General features: G+C 41.9%; 1 protein-coding gene across 1 annotated transcript in view; it reads right to left on the reverse strand.

The window, feature by feature from the left end:
• Positions 1–2,785: 2,785 nt before the first annotated feature.
• Positions 2,786–18,317, reverse strand: part of LOC139326223 (vomeronasal type-2 receptor 26-like) — a 49,590-nt gene continuing 34,058 nt past the window's right edge. The window contains exons 3-5 of the mRNA XM_070956379.1: positions 14,818–15,612; positions 4,960–5,086; positions 2,786–3,696 (exon numbers count right to left, since the gene is read on the reverse strand). Coding sequence (XP_070812480.1) covers positions 2,786–3,696; positions 4,960–5,086; positions 14,818–15,612 — 1,833 coding nt within the window. The remainder of the gene's footprint in view (positions 3,697–4,959; positions 5,087–14,817; positions 15,613–18,317) is intronic.

An 18,317-nucleotide genomic window follows, 5' to 3' on the forward strand; every position in this document is an offset into this window, starting at 1 on the left:
GAGGCTCCCCCCTCATGTTCTTCCTCGGCTACACGACTCCAGCCATCCCAACAGCTGCTGCAACGGCGTCGGCGGAGGCGCTGGCATCATCGCGGGCACCACCAACAGCCACGTCTTCCATTCGCCCTCGCCTCCTTTGACGCCCGCTTCCTTCCCCCCGACGTCTACCTCCACTGCTCCGACACGGGGGGGCGGGGGGTGCAGTCCGCGACGACGCCAGCGTCCCCACCACAGCCGCCGCACCAACCATCCAGACATAGCCGAAAGCCGGCCGTTTCTATTTCCTCCGCTGCCACCGCCGCCGCCGCCCATAGATCACAAACGCCGCCCTTCTCGTGGCGGCCTTGGAACAGCTGTTCGTCGGAGCGTCGGTGCCACGCTGTTCTCGGCACCTTAGAGAGCCCAAAAAGCGCTCAGTCAACCGGCTACAAGCAACGCCTGCCGGGCAGGGGGTCCCAGATGGTCAAACGACCCCCCCGGAGACCCTCGCAAGCCAAGACCCCATCTCTATCACGGCGAGCCTAGACCCGGGTCGCCATCTTGGAGCATGCGCAGAGGGAATCTCTGCCATCTTGGAGCATGAATCAGAGGGAATTTAAGATGTTTCATTAATTTTCAACAGGATAATTGGACCGAACTTTTGCCTTTTGTGTTTAATAACGCTGTACATTCAAGCACTGGTTTTACCCCCTTTAAGAGTAGCAACAGGCCAGGATTTCAGCCCCATGCCTGAACTACCCACAGAAGAACCCACCATCCCCTCACTTAAGGAGTGGATGGATAATTTGCGAAACACGTGGCCAGTGGTTAGATTAGCCTTACAGGAAGCTAGAGAAGCTTTTAAGATTCAAGCTGACAAGAAAAGGATGGAACCCAAACCTTTTCATATTGGAGACAGAGTATACTTATCTACAAAATTCTTGAAATCATTACAACCATCAACGAAACTAGGGCCAAAGTTCATTGGACCTTTCCCCATCACTAGAATCATCAATCCAGTAGCAGTTGAGCTACTTCTTCCAAAGACACTCAGGCAGATCCACCCAGTATTCCATATCAGTTTACTCAAATGAGAAGTAACCTCATCCCTCAGACCACCTGCATCTACACCATCTGTTCCCATCATGATTGAAGGTGAACAACACTTTGAGATCAAGGAAATCCTTGATTCTAGGATCCACAGAGGGAAAGTCCAATACTTAGTTCCTTGGAAACATTTACCATCAGCACACAATGAATGGGTCGCTAAATACCACGTTAGGGCTCCAATCTTACTGAGAAAATTTCACTCCCAATACCCTAACAAACCTTGTTGATCTACTATCATGAAATCTTGAAATCTTGTGTATATTTGTTTTTTTTTTTTTTTACAGGTGGACCCTTTTGTTTTCTAAGGAGGGTAGCATGTCAGATCCCTAAAAGTGATACTGCCATTCAAGTGAAGGAAGGGGGGACTTGGATGGCCTGCGTCATCAGATATTTTACAACCTATATCCTGGCACCAAGGAAGCCTGAGATTCCCTTTACCTGCAGGAATTTATATGATAGCCATGTGGGTTGTCTCACTTTAAAGGGAAGTGGTGGGAATGCATGTGTGTTCGGGTTCTCAAAGGAAATAGTAAAGAAAACATCTTCACACTTGTGTATTGGCTGAAATCCGCATTCTGACCTGAAGGGAGGGGTCTCTACCACTTTAATCCTACTGCTTTGCCTAAGGGCATTCAGATTGTGCTTTAGCTGGATGGCTTTCACTTCTGCTTAATAAAAGAATCCTTTTGAACAACCACGTTTCAAGAGTTCGTACTTTCTTAAGTTGGAAGGAGAGGCGATCCTTACAACAGCAATCTGTGTGGTTGGAGAGCAGAACAGCTTCCATGGGTGCCTCTCCCTAGAAACCTGGAAGTCCCCCCCCCTCTATTCACCTCCTTCTTGGACCTGGATGAATATTATGCAGCATTGAAGGTTTGTGACCTGGTCAGTGATGCAGCTGCCTTTAGACAGGATCCCCTCAACCTCCTCCTGGGGAGAGTCTCCAGGTCCCCTTTCTCTGGGCATCTTCTCCAGCCCTTCACAGACAAGACAAGCAGAGAAAATGCTTTAGGTAGTAATTGTAGAGTGAAAAATTAAAGGGCCTGAAAACTACTATTTTAATTCTACGGTTGATGAAAGAAAAAAAAAATACAGTGGCAATTTCTTAATACACTTTAATATTTATTTATTATTTTGGTGTGAAGCACATACAAAAAAAAAAAAAAAAAACCAATCCAATCCCAAACTGAAATCCCAGAAGCTCTTCTGCTGAACTCTTTCTGCAAAGGAGGTTTTATCAGGAAATCAACAAAGAATTATAGAAGAGAGATGAAGATTTCCCTCCCCAACTGAGAGCCGGTCAAACATATCATTTCACATCATTCCGGCATTCTCACGGAGAGGATCAGGCAACCAGACTGTTCCCGCAGCTTCCTCCTGGCCTCTTTTCCTCCTCACTCTCTCTCTCACACACTTTTAGCTGTAGGAACAAGTGCCGGAATTATTTTTTATAAGGTGTCACATTCAATAGCTGTTGCTGAACAGCAAATTTCTCTGAATGACTCTTACAGAGTTCTCTTCATTGAGCTGAAAGGGAAGAGAGCTAGAAGAATTCCAGTCATCCAAGAATTTCCCATTTTGAAACATATACATATGATTTTCTTTGACTCCTGCATACCATCTAAATGGAAAGAATATCTCCTTTCTAACAAAAGAACCATTAACAATTCTTCCAATATCACAATGATGTTATATCTCATGTTTTCACATTTGTTCTGCCTGTGAGCTGCTCCTTTGTGTTGAGGTCTGGCCTCAGAAGGATAATGTAGCACTTGGGGATGAAGATGCAGCCCAGCAGACCAGCACTGGAGGCCAGGATGGAGAAGACCTGCACAGCCACCATGGATTTCCCTTTGGTGCTCAGGTAGGTGGGCACAAAAGTCACCCAGACACTGCAGAAGACCAGCATGCTGAAGGTGATCAGCTTGGCTTCATTGAAAGTCCCAGGCAGGTTCCTGGCCAGGAAAGCCACCGTGAAGCAGATGGCAGCCAGGAAGCCCATGTAGCTGAGGGTGAGGTAGAACATGACAACGGCCCCTTCGTTGCATTGCAGGATGATCTCTCCAGGCTGGGAGTGGAGGTCAGAGTCAGGAAATGGGGCAGAAACTCCTAGCCAGATGGAAGAGATGATAATTTGAACTCCAGAACAAGAGAAGATGATGGAGTTGGCCAAGCTCTTCCCCAACCATCTCTTCACCCGGTTTCCTGGTTTTGTAGCCAGGAAGGCCAGCACAACCGTGATGGTTTTGGCCAAAAGAGAAGAAACAGCAACTGAGAAGATGATGCTGAAGACTGTTTGTCGGAGAAGGCAGGTGGCTTTCCTTGGTTGACCAATGAAGAGAGAAGAAGACAAGAAGCAAAGCAGGAGGGAGACCAGGAGGATGTAGGAGAGGTCCCGGTTGTTGGCTTTGACAATGGGAGTTTCTCGGTATTTAATGAAGATGATTAAAACAAGGCCTGTTGTTAGGAAGAAGAGTAGGGCAAAAGAGACCAGGATGATGCCCAGACGTTCTTCATAAGACAGGAAGATTATAACTTTGGAGATACATTGGACTCTGGCTTCATTTGGGTATTTATCATCTGGGCACTTGGTGCATTTTTTTATATCTGAGAAAGCAAAAAAGCAACTTTCATTAATATTCTGTCCTTTTATCTTACAAGAAATGCCTTCTTTGGATAACAGCTGATACCAGCGGCATTTTCCAAGAAGTATTTATTAAAGATTTCATTAAAAAGAGTATAAGAAGGATTTTTTAAAGAAATGTAGCCAGATATATTAAATTGAGCGAAATTCTACGGTGTTAATTATTTCCAGTGTAATGTGTAGAATCTTCATAGGAACCTACACTATCAGAGGTTAATAATGAATCATATAATCATTTTAGGCAAACATTCTGAGTCCACCTGACAGTTAATATCATGGACTTGGAGGATACCTACAGTATCCTGTAACATCTGGAAGCAATATGGAATTAAGGAGAAACTTCCTAACAGTGAGAGCAATTAACCAGTGGAAAGAGCTGGCCTCCAGAGTTTTGGGTTCTTCAACACTGAAGGTTTTAAAGAAGAGACTGGACAGTCACTTGTCTTAAATGGTCTAGGGTCTCCTGCTTGAGCAGGGTGTAGGACTAGAAGACCTCCAAGGTCCCTTCCAGCTCTATTCTATTCCGATTGATTGATTGATTGATTGATTGATTGATTGATCTACATGACTGGCAGACTATTTGTGTAATGAGTTCTCCCCATAACTATCCACAGCACCAGATTATGGACCAGTGACACCTTCTCAGTGATCCTCAAGGGGAGAATCCAATATACAGTGGATTGCAAGGTCTTTCAGAAGGTGGACCTAAAACAATTGATCAAGTTTCAAAGAACTAAGATCAGGGATGAAATCGAGCAGGTTCTGGAGAACCGGTAGCGGAAGTTTTGAGTAGTTCAAAGGACCGGCAAATACCACCTTTGGCTGATCCCAGAGTGGGTTGGGAATGGAGATTTTGCAATATCCTTCGCCTGCCTCGCCCATCAAGCCACGCCCACCGAACCGGTATGGAAAAATTTTGCATTTCACCCCTGACTCAGATGTTCCTAGAAAGGTAAACTTAGCAGCACATATCCAAACTAAAAAGCAGAAGAGATATTTCCTCTGCTGTTAGTAAAGCTTGCCCAGTCTGCCTCCTCCTCCTCCCATCTCTTCCCAGCCCCTCCTTCCAAGTCTTTTGGATTTACTTCCTTTTAGATAAGAAATTGTGCAGGTTAAAAATAAAAAACCAGGTGAGCTTCGATCTGTCTTTTAACTTGCACTTTCATGAAAAAGTTGTAGATGGATCCAGTTTCACAAAGCCTCCCATTTTCCTCAGTGTGACCCACCTTCCTGAGTGGAGAAGGTCCCCTCCGGACAAGGAACACAGTCATAGCAGCAAACTGGCTCTCCTTCTCGAGCCCTCTTGACAAATCCAGGATGGCAACTTTCCACACATTTGGACTGAGGCAGAGACTGAGCAGAAAAACAAAGAATGCCAAAGAAAAGGTGTTGGGACTCTCCGTCCATGGAAAATGGAGGTAGAAATGGATGGAGACAAGTAGCCTCAGGTCTTCATTGGGGTAAATATGAAACCTCTGACTACTTCTAAACAGATGCAGGAGGTAAAACAACTGGCAGATTCTTCATTTAGTTCCTTTTGATTTCGGAATTTAACATTACATTAAAGTAATTTTCTATTTAATTAAGTCTAGAGAGATGCAATTGATTTTTTTTAAGTATGATGATATATTTTTATTAAAACTGAGAAGAAAGTTTACTGTATAAATTTTAGGAAGCTTTGATTCCATTAGATTTTTTAATGTAGAGTAAAAACTGTGATGAAGAAAGAAACCTCTGACCAGTAAGATCTTGAAAGGTTTCCATAAAACATGGCAAAGCTACTCCACTTAGGTCCCGTCTCTTGAAGAGCTTCCATGAGATGACACCACCTGGCATGGGAGGCCAACCACCCTGGAGACTCTGGGCTTTGCCCCAGTGGTGAAGTGTAAAAATTGTTGTTACCGGTTCTGAGGGCATGGCTTGGGGGCGTGGCTTGGTGGGGGTCATGTGACTGGGTGGGCTTGGCCTACTTTTTTTTTCTTTTTTAAAGCATTTTTTTTACTACCGGTTTAGGCAAATAGTAAATAATATTAAAAAAAAATGCTTTAAAAAGTAAAAAAAAAAAAAAAAGATTTTGATGATCACAGCTGTGCTGCGCGATCGTTGGAACCTTTTTTTTAACCTTTTAAAAGTTTTTATCACTACCGGTTTGCCTAAACCAGAGTGAACCGGTAGCATTTCACCCCTGCTTTGCCCACTTGAAATGGGACCTCAGACTTTGGAAAACAGAGAAATGACACCAAAATTTCTCTCACCTTATTCAGCAACTTTAGCCGTGAAAGAGCATCTTGTTTGATAGTAAGTCTCTGTCTTAGAGAATACGCCAGAATCACTCTCCTGGGATCCTCCTTAGGGAGAATCAAGAAGATTCTGATGCCCAGATCTGCATTTATCTCTCCATTTTGGTCCAAGTACAGTTTTCTGTCAGAAATATTCCAAAATTCATTCTTCTCCAGAAAGCGATGAAACTAGAATGGGAACATCCAAGAATTTGAAAAACAGAAAACTTTGTTTCTCATCCCATATTGAATCTTTCTTCCACAATTGTCTAATCTCCAAATATGGTTAAATAGGATACAAATACTGCCATTATCTTCATAAGTGAATGAGAAAGTTTGAGAAAAATTTGTCAATCATATACTGACAAAAATATAGAGAAAATATAATCGACGCAATTGATCAATTATAGGGAACCTTCTAGAGCAGATGACAAATAAAATGAAGAGAGGGGAAAAAAGATGATTCATAAACTCTTTGAAAACAAGAGGTTGATTCCCAGAAAGCATGGGTTGAGCAAGAAGAAAGTTGTCAGGCTAATCTTCTCCCTGGTCATCCTGATGGAAAACGCCTCCAGATGGAGAGTGGCTGGCTCTTGAGAATTTGATCGCTGAAGAGGGAGCCGGGCTTAGAGAGGGGAGAGGCACTACCGATCAGTGCTTAGTTCTTCATCAACTGATGGAAAAATACATATCAAATAGACCTGCATCATTCTATGCCTGCTTCATAGATCTCAAGGCAGCCTTTGATACGGTTCCCAGGACTAAGCTATGGGAGAAGCTGGAAGCTGCCTCAATTGACCACAGGCTTCTTCATCTCTTACCTGCCCTACATACTAAAACATCCCTCAAGGTGAGGTGTGATATGCAGGGGTCCCTCTCAAAGTCAGTTAAAACTCAAAAGGGGGTTAAATGGGGGCATTTTGGGCCCCCTGCTTTTCAACTTTTACACAACTGGCATGGTAAAATGGCTAAACAAACCAAATAACCCCCCCCCCAAAAAAAAATAGGTGACCGAAGCATCGCCCTCCTGCTCTATGCAGATGCCTCTGTGATCCTCTCCAGGACACCAGAAGGCCTGAAAAGAGCCTTGTGAGCCCTTCTCCAGCACCGTAATTACAATCAACTGGGCATCAATGATGAGAAAACAAAGATCAAAAAGGCCAAAACTTGATTCATACTATCTAAATGGCCACAAAATAGAGCAGGTACCACCTTCAAATCCCTGGGGGTGGCCATTCAGGCCAAGGGTTCAAGAAACATGCAGCTGCCCTGGGCCAAAGATCAGCCAGCACCATTCTTCATTGTTTCCGCGCAAAGGGAGGCTACTATGTCCCTGCTGCTATTAAGCTTTTTGTGCCCAAGTCGCTAGCACAGCTCCTTTATGGGACGTTGCTCGGACCGTCAGCTTCATGTTTTACATCATTAGAAGTAGTTCAATCCAAATTCACCAGATCAATTCTCCAGGTGCCACGTTGTCTCTCAAATGCACTTCTGCGCCTGGAGACAGGATTGACAGAAGCCGAAGGAAGAATCCGTATAGCTGTTGTGGCCCACCAGCGGCCAGTGGAGCTGGCAGCAGATTCGGACAGTGAGGAGGTTGGGGAGGGACATGGGCCAGTCCTGGAGTCTGGGGGAGGCCTCTCTTCTCCTCATCCCAAAAGTCATTCTCACACATCATTGCACTTCCTAAATAGATTATGGGAACTCTGGTGATATCACTGGATTTCAGTAACGGACTCACAAACAATTGTGTGATATGATTAGAAAACTGAGGGGCGGATGGTATGATAACTAAGTGGATAAAAACTGTCTTCAAAATGATACTCAAATAATTTTTAATCTTTTTAAATTTTTCCTACAACACCTGAAGGTTATGTTTGTTTACTTGATTGATTAGTCCATGGGCCAAATCAAAGTGCAGAGTTCCAAACACAAATTATTACTAAAATCTGATAAAAACAATTTAAAATGGAATTTGGATAAAATACAATTTAAAATGAGATTGGAATAGAATACAATAATATATGGATAAATAAAATATGATAAAATTATATTTCAATATCACCCCTTCAGTCTACCCCAATCAGTCCCACATATGGGGATGAGGAGAAACAGACTCAGGCTCAACCCATCCAAGACCGAGTGGCTGTGGTTTCCGACATCCCGATATAGTCAGTTGGTGCCATCACTGACTATTGGGGGCGAGTCATTGGCCCCCACGGAGAGGGCTCGCAACTTGAGTGTCCTCCTGGACTCACGGCTGTCTTTGGAAGAGCACTTGATGGCTGTGGCCAGGGGGACTTTTTATCAGGTTCGCCTGATTCGCCAGTTGCGTCCCTTTCTGGATCGGGACTCATTAAATACGGTCACTCATGCTCTCGTTACTTCCCGCCTGGACTACTGCAATGCTCTCTACATGGGGCTCCCCTTGAGGAGCACCCGGAGGCTCCAGCTGGTCCAGAATGCGGCCGCGCAGGTGGTTATGGGAGCGGCGTGGCGTTCCCATGTGACCCCCCTCCTGCACGAGCTGCACTGGCTCCCGGTGGTCTTTCAGGTGCGCTTCAAGGTTTTGGTTACCACCTTTAGAGCGCTCCATGGCATCGGACCGGGGTATTTACGAGACCACCTTCTGCTACAAATAGCCTCTCACCGACCAGTACGCTCCCATAGAGAGGGGCTTCTCAGGGTGCCGTCGGCCAAACAGTGTTGACTGGCGGCCCCCAGGGGGAGAGCCTTCTCTGTAGGGACACCTACCATCTGGAACGAGCTCCCCCGGAGATACGGAGGATCCCGGATCTGTGCATGTTTCGTCATGCTCTCAAAACATTTTTATTCCAGCAGGCTGGGCTGGCCTGGCCTAACTCTCCCTTTTAAATTTTTAAATCGTTTAATTTGTTTTATAAATTGGGTGTTTTAAATTTGTTTTCGGCCAAAATATTTAATAATTTTAATGGATTTTTAATGTTTGTATTATCTGTATTTTATCTTGGCTGTTCACCGCGGGAGTCCTGCGGGAGTAGAGCGGTATAGAAATTTGATAAATAAATAAATAAATAAATAAATAAATAAATAAATAAATAAATATGCCAATCTCAACCGAGCCATTTTGCTCAAGTACTGAGCTGCATTAAATGTTGTTTTCAAATTCTGGCTGCAGATAAGGTGAGTCGTTTTGATATGGGATTCCCAATGGGTCCTTCGTTTGGTCTAGGGACCAAGGTACCTGCCTCTCACCCTCTTATGCAGGCAGCAATCAAATAGGATGTGAGCCAGGTCTTCTGCCTCTGCCACTCTGCAAATGCAGAGACGTCCATTATAAGGTCTAGAGTGGAATCTCCCATATCTGACCATTGTGTCCAGCTGTTTGAATCTTGCTCGCGTAAATCTCTCCCTAAGATGTTTTGGCAGTTGCAACTTTAAATAGTTGTCTAGTTGAAAAGTAGGTTTGTATTTGCTCAGCCATTTCAACTTACTCACCTTACTAAGAATAGCCATGTCATTTTGTGCTTCTACATCCTTAATTCTTTGGGCAGCTGTTTTTTGAATTGTTCTCCTGTTACGCAAGAGTCAGGAAGGCCACAGCTACTTCCACAATTAATCAGTTTAGTGATCCAAGAGGTTTGTGATTGTGAGTTTATCTGCTCTAGTAAGCATAACTTGGGGAGTCTAGCAGTCTCCATTTCATTGACTTTGTGCCAGTGGTTATATGCTTTGATCTTGGATAGTGGATGAATTGTATAAATTCCCAATTCATCTCTAACTGCTGCAGCAGATGTCCTTAGATCTACCCCCACAATACAGCTCAGGTGCTGGGACTGTGTTTGTTCTAGTACTGTGGTTGAGTAGAAATCCCAAACTTCTGCTCCATACAAGAGCATAGGGGTAACCTTTATATACTTTAATTAATGGGCCAGGGATTGAAGGTTAGGGATAACTTTTTGCTATTGGACATCAATTTTTCTATGTCATCATTAATACGGTCAAGTTGATAAATCCCCTTCACGCAAGATTTGATCTAACATGTAGATCTTAGAGTAAGCTAATTTGATGTGATTTAATTAAAGACTATAAAGTTTTTCTACTTAGAAACCTTATTTGAAACATCATTTAAAAAGTTTGATAAAATAACAATGGTTTTAAATCAAAGGTTATAATCAGAAGCAAGCAACAATTGTTGAATTGGATGGATTGGATGGGTGGACTGGAAGTTAATTTCCTGCTGGCATCCCTGAAGGAGGAGTCTGTTTTGAAGGCAGGCTGCTTGGAGAGGGCTGGAGAGGCCATGGACCCTGAAGACTCAAAGTGGACAGAACGGATGACTGAAGAAATGGATTCTTTCAAGAAGATTGAGGGAGATTGGGGAATGGACTTGTCATATTTAACTGGAAAACATGTCTAAAGAGTCATTGAGTTTCAATTTACAGGAGGTCCTGTGACTTTGGGGAATGGAAATCAGTTGCTGGGAAAGATCCTAATTAAAGTTTTAAGGAAATGAATTATTATTAAGAATCAAACAAAGATATTGAATTATGAACAGATTCAGGATGGTCAGAGATAATGATTGTGGTGGTCTGAGGTACATAATAAGCCCCTGCAAATTGTCTGAGAGTTAAATATAATAGCAGATAACAGACAGTTTTGAAGTTTTGAAATTTAATTTTTTTTTATTGCCTGTTAAATACATTTTTTTATATACAGCAGACAGATGACAAGTCAAGTGGTTGCAAATATATTGGTAGATGTTTATAATTGTGGGCCTATTTTACGAGGGGGAGAAATGTACATTTGTCAGTATTCAACTGGAGAACAATATATGCGTATGTAGTTTTATCTGTTTTTAATCCACAATTTTTTAAAAAATGTTTCATCTAATTTTGTTTTGTCTTTGTAATAGTTTTATTTTTTGAAGTGTGTATTTTACCTTTTTGAAAAAAATAAAATTTAATGACAGGAATATCAAGTTTCCAGAAACAATATTTATCATTAGCACATACAGAAGGGTGCATATGTAAAAAGCAGTAGAAAAATATCTGATTTTTAGCAACTAGAACTTGACTAAAAATAGAGTCTCATGTAAGAACATGAATGAGGGACTGGAAGAAAGATGAGGGATACCAAACTTGATAGGCATGTTTGTGGAAATGATCTCAACATCGTAATTAACTGGAAACAGAATCTGAGTCAGCAGGGAGATATTCATGGAAAGAAGGCAAATGCAGCCATAAGAATCTCAGGAAGTGAACGTTGTGCTTTGGGGAGACCCCAACTCAAGGACCAGGCCCCCTTGCGGGCATCACGCTTGGAGGAGAATTTGCACAAAATCTATGTGTGAACTTCAGGGAAGGAGAAATAAGGCAAGGAAGAGATCAAAGGAGCTGCTCTTAGCCTTGAGGAAAGAGAACAAGGAGAAGAGCTGAAGATCAGGAGGAGTCTGGGAGCCCCTTTTCCAACTGACACAATCTCTCGCTTGGAGAAGGGAGGATGCAGCCCTCTTCCAATCACTCTCACCAGTGGTGGGATTCTGCTGGTTCTAGGCGGTTTGGCCGAACCGTTTGTTTAATTGCTGGCTCGCCCCGCCCCTTGCCCCGCCCCTCCGCACCACTATTTATTGCCAATAAATAGTGGTGGGCGAGGGGTGGGCGAGCCAGCAATTTAACAAGCGGTTCGGTGTTTTTTTGTAATTTTATTGGCCCGCCGAGCTTCAGCATAGGCTAATTAGCCCGTTGATTAGATTGGCCTCCCGACTCTCAGCTGATTTGCTCTCAGCTGTTTTGCTCAGGGCTCTGCTGCTTGCTTGCAAAGAGTGCTGGAGCAGATTCCCCCCCCAGCTATGGTGAAAAATGAAACTGAAAGTAAAGCAGGCTGTTGGCTTTGCTGCAACTTTGGAAAATTAGGCAGGCAGATTTCTTTTCTTTTTCATCACCAAAAAAGGTAGGTGCAAACAATGGGATATTTAGGGAAAAAGAGGAGAGTTCAAGATTTTAAAACACAAAAGAAAAAAGCTCTATTTAACTAGGCAATTGTAATAATTGAGATACTATTAATTGTATATTGTGTTGAAAGCAGAAATGGTTAAGTTGTGGTTTGGAGGAATATATGGGGGAAATTATTTGGTTTATTATTATTATTGGTAAATATAATTAATTGATTTGTAAGAAATTGGATTGCATGGAAATAATTGGAATATTCATGTTCATATTGATTAATATACAAAAAAGATAGTTATATAACTAATTGATTTATATTAAAATGTTGAATTTGTATTAAACAACTGTATTACATAATTAACCAATGTGAGGATGGATATAAAAATAGATGACAATGGGAAGGGGTATAATATAGAATAGAAGGGAAAATTGAATTTGATTAAGATTAGAGATGAGGATGAAGGGTAATATTGGTTTTTTAAAAAAATAGATGAGGAATAAATATGGTAAAAAGGAAATATAGAAATTGTAAATTTAATTGAAATGACTAAACACTGTTTCAATTTGTGAACCGGCCAAATACTCTGTTCAAAGAAAATACATTGTATGTTTGTATGTGTGTTTCTAATTACTGCTATTTATTCATATTTGTTCTTTTTTATTCTTTAAAGTTTAACAATTCATTCTTTATCTTAATATCTTAATATTTGTTTGGGGTTGGCTTTCTTCCCTTTCATCTTTTTTATTGTACAGCAATCTTTCTCCTCAAACCTACCACCTCTCTCTTTTCTTTCCTTCTTACTTTCTCTCCCCTCTCTTCTTCTCCTCCCTACTTCCTCTTCCTTTCTCCTTCTCCTCCTCTCTTCCTCCCTCTCTTACCCTCCCTCCTACTCTAATTTCCCTTCCTTCCTCCCTTCTCTTCCTTCCCTCTCTCTCCTTCCTTCTTCCATCTCTCTTCTCCTTTCTTCATCCCTCTCTATTGCTGTATTCTTTTGTGCATATGCATTACTCAGAGGGCTGAAAAAGTTATTTTTGACTGGTCCTCGCACTTTTGACCAGTCCTCGAACTTATGACTGTACTCATCACATTTTACGTTTTGCGCCCTATCTTGTCACCATGGTGGACAAGTAGTGGTGAAATGACTGACACAGTTGTTAAGAATGCCGCAATGGGCATAAATGTGAGGAAGGTCATAAGTGCGAGGACTGGTCAAAAATGTGAGGACCAGTCAGAAATGACTTTTTTCAGCCCTCTGAATAGTCTCTATGTGTATATGGACTAGTCAGAAGGCTGAAAAAGTTATTTTTGACTGGTCCTTGCACTTTTGACCAGTCCTCAAACTTACAACTGTCCTCACATTTTACGTTTTTGCCCTATCTTGTCACCATGGAGAAGAGAAGCAGTTGTGAAATGAGTGACACAGTTGTTAAGAATGCTACAATGGGCATAAATGATGACCGGTCATAAGGGTGAGGACCGGTCAAAAGTGCAAAGACCAGTCAGAAATGACTTTTTTCAGCCCTCTGAATAGTCCCTATGTGTATATGGACTAGTCAGAAGGCTGAAAAAGTTACTTTTGACTGGTCCTCACACTTTTGACCTGTCCTCGAACTTATGACTGTACTCACATTTTACGTTTTGCGCCCTATCTTGTCACCGTGATGAAGAGAAGTAGTGGTGAAATGACTGACACAGTTGTTAAGAATGCTGCAACGGGCATAAATGTGAGGATGGTCATAAGTGCGAGGACCAGTCAGAAATGACTTTTTCAGCCCTCTGAGTAGTCCCTATGCACATAGCCACGCCCACCCGGTCACTTGACCAGCTAGGCACGCCTACACAGTCACATGACCACCAAGCCACACCCCCAACTAAGCCACGCACACAGACCCGATTGTTAAAAAAATTGAATCCCACCACTGACTCTCACACATTACACAGAACTGTAAGATCTGCTCACTATTATTCCAGAGTGTCAGACACAGAAAAATGAATTCAGTTACAAGAGAGGAGATTTTAGCTGAATGAGAGAGAAAAATATGATAAAAGGATGAGCTGTTTTAGAGCTGAGCCAATGAAGCAGAGAAGTTCAGTCTCCTCTTCATGGATTGTCTGAATGCAAAGACTGAGCAGCCATCAGTCAGAGAAGCTTTAACTGGGATTCCTGCAGAGAGGAGGGGTTGGGCTAGATGGTCTCAGGGTCTCCTCCAAATTTATAAAGGTTGTCATGCCACAACATGTATCTATTGGGCAGTTGTTGCTCTAGCCCCACCTAGTGGCCGGGGGCAGATAAGCCTAACTGTATGGTCTGAAGCCAGACTCCCTTTTCTCTCAGCCTTTGGAGGAGACGGAAGCAGCCGGTTTGACCGAGACACATGGTCATCCGGAGGCCTCCGTCCCTCACATGGAGCATCGCTGGAGAGGTTCCAGCTGCTTCTTTGTTGGCTGTTAGTTAATGCTGCCTATCTCCTATTTATATTTGATTCTCACTCTGTACATTTCCTCAGTTTCTCCGTGCCCTTTTCTCCCAATGAAACACCCAGATCCACCCCAGGCTCCCTTTCACTGGAGGAGAAGAGGGAGGTTTAGCTGCCTGTTGAGCTGCACACAGACCCACCTGCAGTGGGGATGGAACAAAGGGGAAATTCCACCATCCTCATCACAAACCCACAAATACAGGAATTCACTTAAAAAAGAATACAGCACTTTCAAATGAGCAGAGTTTAATATTAAAATGCCATATTATCTACTCTTTGGAACCATTATTCCCTGAGTAATCGAATTGGCCAGATCTGTTGAGATGGTTCCCCTCCTTCTCCTCTGGATTCCTCCTCCAAAGTATCTCAGATTAATGGATCCATATTGGGACCCCCATACCTGCCACGGCTGCAGCCTTGGAGACCCCAAAGTCTTTTCTCCCTCCTTCCTTCTCCTCCTCGATCTGGAGGAATAAGCGGCATCCAAGGCCTTGGCCAGAGTCTTCATGATACTGTAATGATGGTAGTAATTTGCGATCCTTCTTCTGTTCCTTTTCTCCTGGGTCTCCAGTGGGGCTTTCTGGGTGCATCTTCTGAGGCCTTTGACAGAAAAAACGTTCTTTGAAAGAGAACAGCAGAAATAAGGATCTTGAAACTGATCTTCCACAAAGAAATGGGGTTCAAAGGCAGAATCCTTTGGCCTTTTTTTTTCCAGAAAACCAAAGATCCAAATACTATGGATGTATTTGAGAAATCTATGCTTGTTCATTTTATACCCTGCAAAATTTGTGAGGATCCAGACTTTTCCTTCAATGGGTCCTGACAGACGCATAAATGTTAAATGGAAAGGAAGAATTCTCTCCCAAATGGACTCATATTCCATGAAATGAACAAAGACGTTCACTTGTCTCCACTTAGAGAGGGAATCCCTGAGGGCTGTTGTGTATCCAGTTGTTGAGAATCGTTGTGATATAACCACACAAATTCCACTCCTGACAAGCACAGGAGGAAAAATCCTCATGAAATTCTCTCCATTTTCTGTGTCTGAAGCAAAGAGGCCAATCAGAGTCCATCTGAAGTGGAGGAGCAGGTGGACAATTGTTGGGTACTGGAATCCTTCTTTGGGGAACATTTTGTGGAAAAAGGGGAATTTTCTTTTATCACTCAGAGCCTCTGAAACAATTGTATGACTGATCTGAAAAAGCAATGAAGAATGCTGTGTTATATTGGGGGTCAGATCAAGTCCAAAATACTAGATTTTAATAAATGCAACTGGTTCTCATGAATATTTTAGAATAGTTTGTTAATCAGACATTGTTTAAAATATTAAAGACAGAACATTACCAAGATTGTATCATAATAATGGAAAATAATAAGCAAATTAAAAAACAATAAAAATGTAAATCGTATTACTGTATCACCCCTATAATTGATCACAATTAGATTAACAGGTGCAAATGCCAACTGGAGTATTCTATTCCAATAAAGGGCCTATTAAAATTTACGAGGATTGCTGCATCTTTTTTTGCTTCTATATCCCAGATTCTTTCTGGAGGAAATTTTTTAACTTCTTTCTACAGTTATACAAGAAACAGGCAGACCACAAAGCCTAATAAGATTTGTCAGTTGCATAATCCAAGTTTGGTCTTTCATTGAAGTTTTGTCTCTTCCAACAGCCACAATTTTCAGAGTCTGATAGTTTCCATAGATTAAATTTTATGCCAATGCCCATATTTTCTGAATTTAGGCAAAGCAGAAATTGTGTAAATTGCCAAATCAGCTCTGAGGGCAGCAGCTGGAGTCCTTTTACCCACCCCAAGATCCTCCTCAGAGGCTGAGATTGGGTTGGTTCTGCTGGTGGTTTCTCTCTGGAGCCCCAAACATCAGATTGATGTAAGAACATGGGGGAAAACTGGGCCTCAGATACTTTAATCATTGGGGCTGAGGAAGCTGGAGAGCTGTGAGGTTTTCATTTAAGCACCACTTTCTCTCCTGCCCTTTCTCTAACTGAGCTCCTTGGATGATGAGGGAGCCAAGATTCAGGCTCAGAGAAAACAACCCCAGGTAAGGAAAGGTGTTACTTGTTCTAATGGCTGACCATCTATGGCTACTATGTCATTTCCCAAAGACCATAACTTTTGAACTTGCTTCATAAATTATCAGATAATTATTAAGACAAAACAATCCAAGTCTATACAATCCAATGTCTAAGTATGATAATATCACATTATCTGTGTAAATCAATATATTCCAATAGGAATTTAGCAGGCTAAACATGTGTACCTATAACAGAACTTATAACAAAATAAAAGGGTTGGAAGGGACCTTGGAGGTCTTCTAGTCCAACCCCCTGTTCAAGCAGTAAACCAGGCTTAATAGCAGTAACTGTGAGAGGATTCTAGAATCTTAGTGGACAACCAATTAAATATGAGTCAAGAGTGTGCAGTGGTAGCCAAAAAAGCTTATGCAATCCTAAATAGGGCCCTTGGTGGTGCAGCGGACTAAAGTGCTGTTAAGTAGCACTTAGCTGCCAGCTGCCTGCAATTACTGCAAGTTCAAATCTCACCAGGCTCAAGGTTGACTCAGCCTTCCATCCTTTCGAGGTAGGTAAAATGAGGATCCAGATTGTGGGGGCAATAAGCTGACTTTGTATAAAAAGAACACCGTTTAGGGGGGCGAAAGCCTTACTAAGCAGGTATATACAAAAGTATGAAGGCTATTGCTTAATGCATTGTAAGCCGCCCTGAGTCTCCGAAGAAGGGCAGCATATAAATTGGACTAATAAATAAATAAATAAATAAATTGCATTAACAGAAGGATATAATCAAGATCAAGAGAGGTAGTAAACTACCCTATAAAGCCCTAGTAGGACCACACCTAGAATCCTGCATCCAGTTTTGGTCACCACACTATAAAAAAGATGTTGAGACTCTAGAAAAAATGCAGAGAAGAGCAACCAAGAGGATTAGGGGACTGGAGGCTAAAATACAATGAACAGTTGCAGGCTGGTCTAATGAAAAGAAGGACCAGGGAAGAAATGATAGCAGTCTTCCAATATTTTTTTTCCCCAAATCATTTTTTTTATTTTAAAACAAAAAAGAAAAATAACATACAAACATTCATTCAATCACGTACAGACAGTACATCGGTCGGTTTGCATCCCTAGTGCCCTCCCCTCTCTTCACAATATCACTACATATCCACAACTTATTTTTATATAAAATATATCGGTTGTATCATCATTTAAAATATTTCAGCATTTACTTATATATCACCATTTTTTATTATTTAGCCAATGATAAAATAAATCCCATATCAAATAATACTGTTTTTCTTCCTGCTCTCTTATTTCTAATGTCAGTTTACTCATTTCGGCACAGTCCAACATTTTCCTAATAATTTCTTCATCTGTAGGTATCATTTCTGCTTTCCAATTTTTAGCAAATACAATTCTAGCTGCTGTTAGGAGATTCACAATTAAGTACTGCAGTTCTTTGTTATATATTTCTGGTAAGATCCCTAATAAAAATATCTCTGGTTTAAAGTCTATGTGTCTCTTGGTCATTTTTTCCAACCACATGTGTATCTCAGTCCAATATCTCCTTCCTTCTAGGCATGTCCACCACATGTGGTAATAGGATCCTGGGGTCTGATGACATTTCCAACACTTCTCCGATTTGTTCTGGAACATTCTGGCGATTCTCGATGGGGATAAGTGCCACCTGTAAAACATCTTATACAAATTTTCCTTATATGCTGTAGACATTGTCATTTTATAGTTACAAGACCACAATTTTTGCCATTTTTCTAAATCTATCCCATAACCAAAATTTTCCCCCATGCTACCATCGATTCTTTTAACTTGTTCTTCTTCCAGTTTTAACTCTAACAAAAACACAT

This window comes from Pituophis catenifer, unplaced genomic scaffold (genome assembly GCF_029215685.1).
Source record: "Pituophis catenifer annectens isolate HBS135680 unplaced genomic scaffold, rPitCat1.0.hap2 SCAF_19, whole genome shotgun sequence".
Taxonomy (NCBI): Eukaryota; Metazoa; Chordata; class Lepidosauria; order Squamata; family Colubridae; genus Pituophis; species Pituophis catenifer.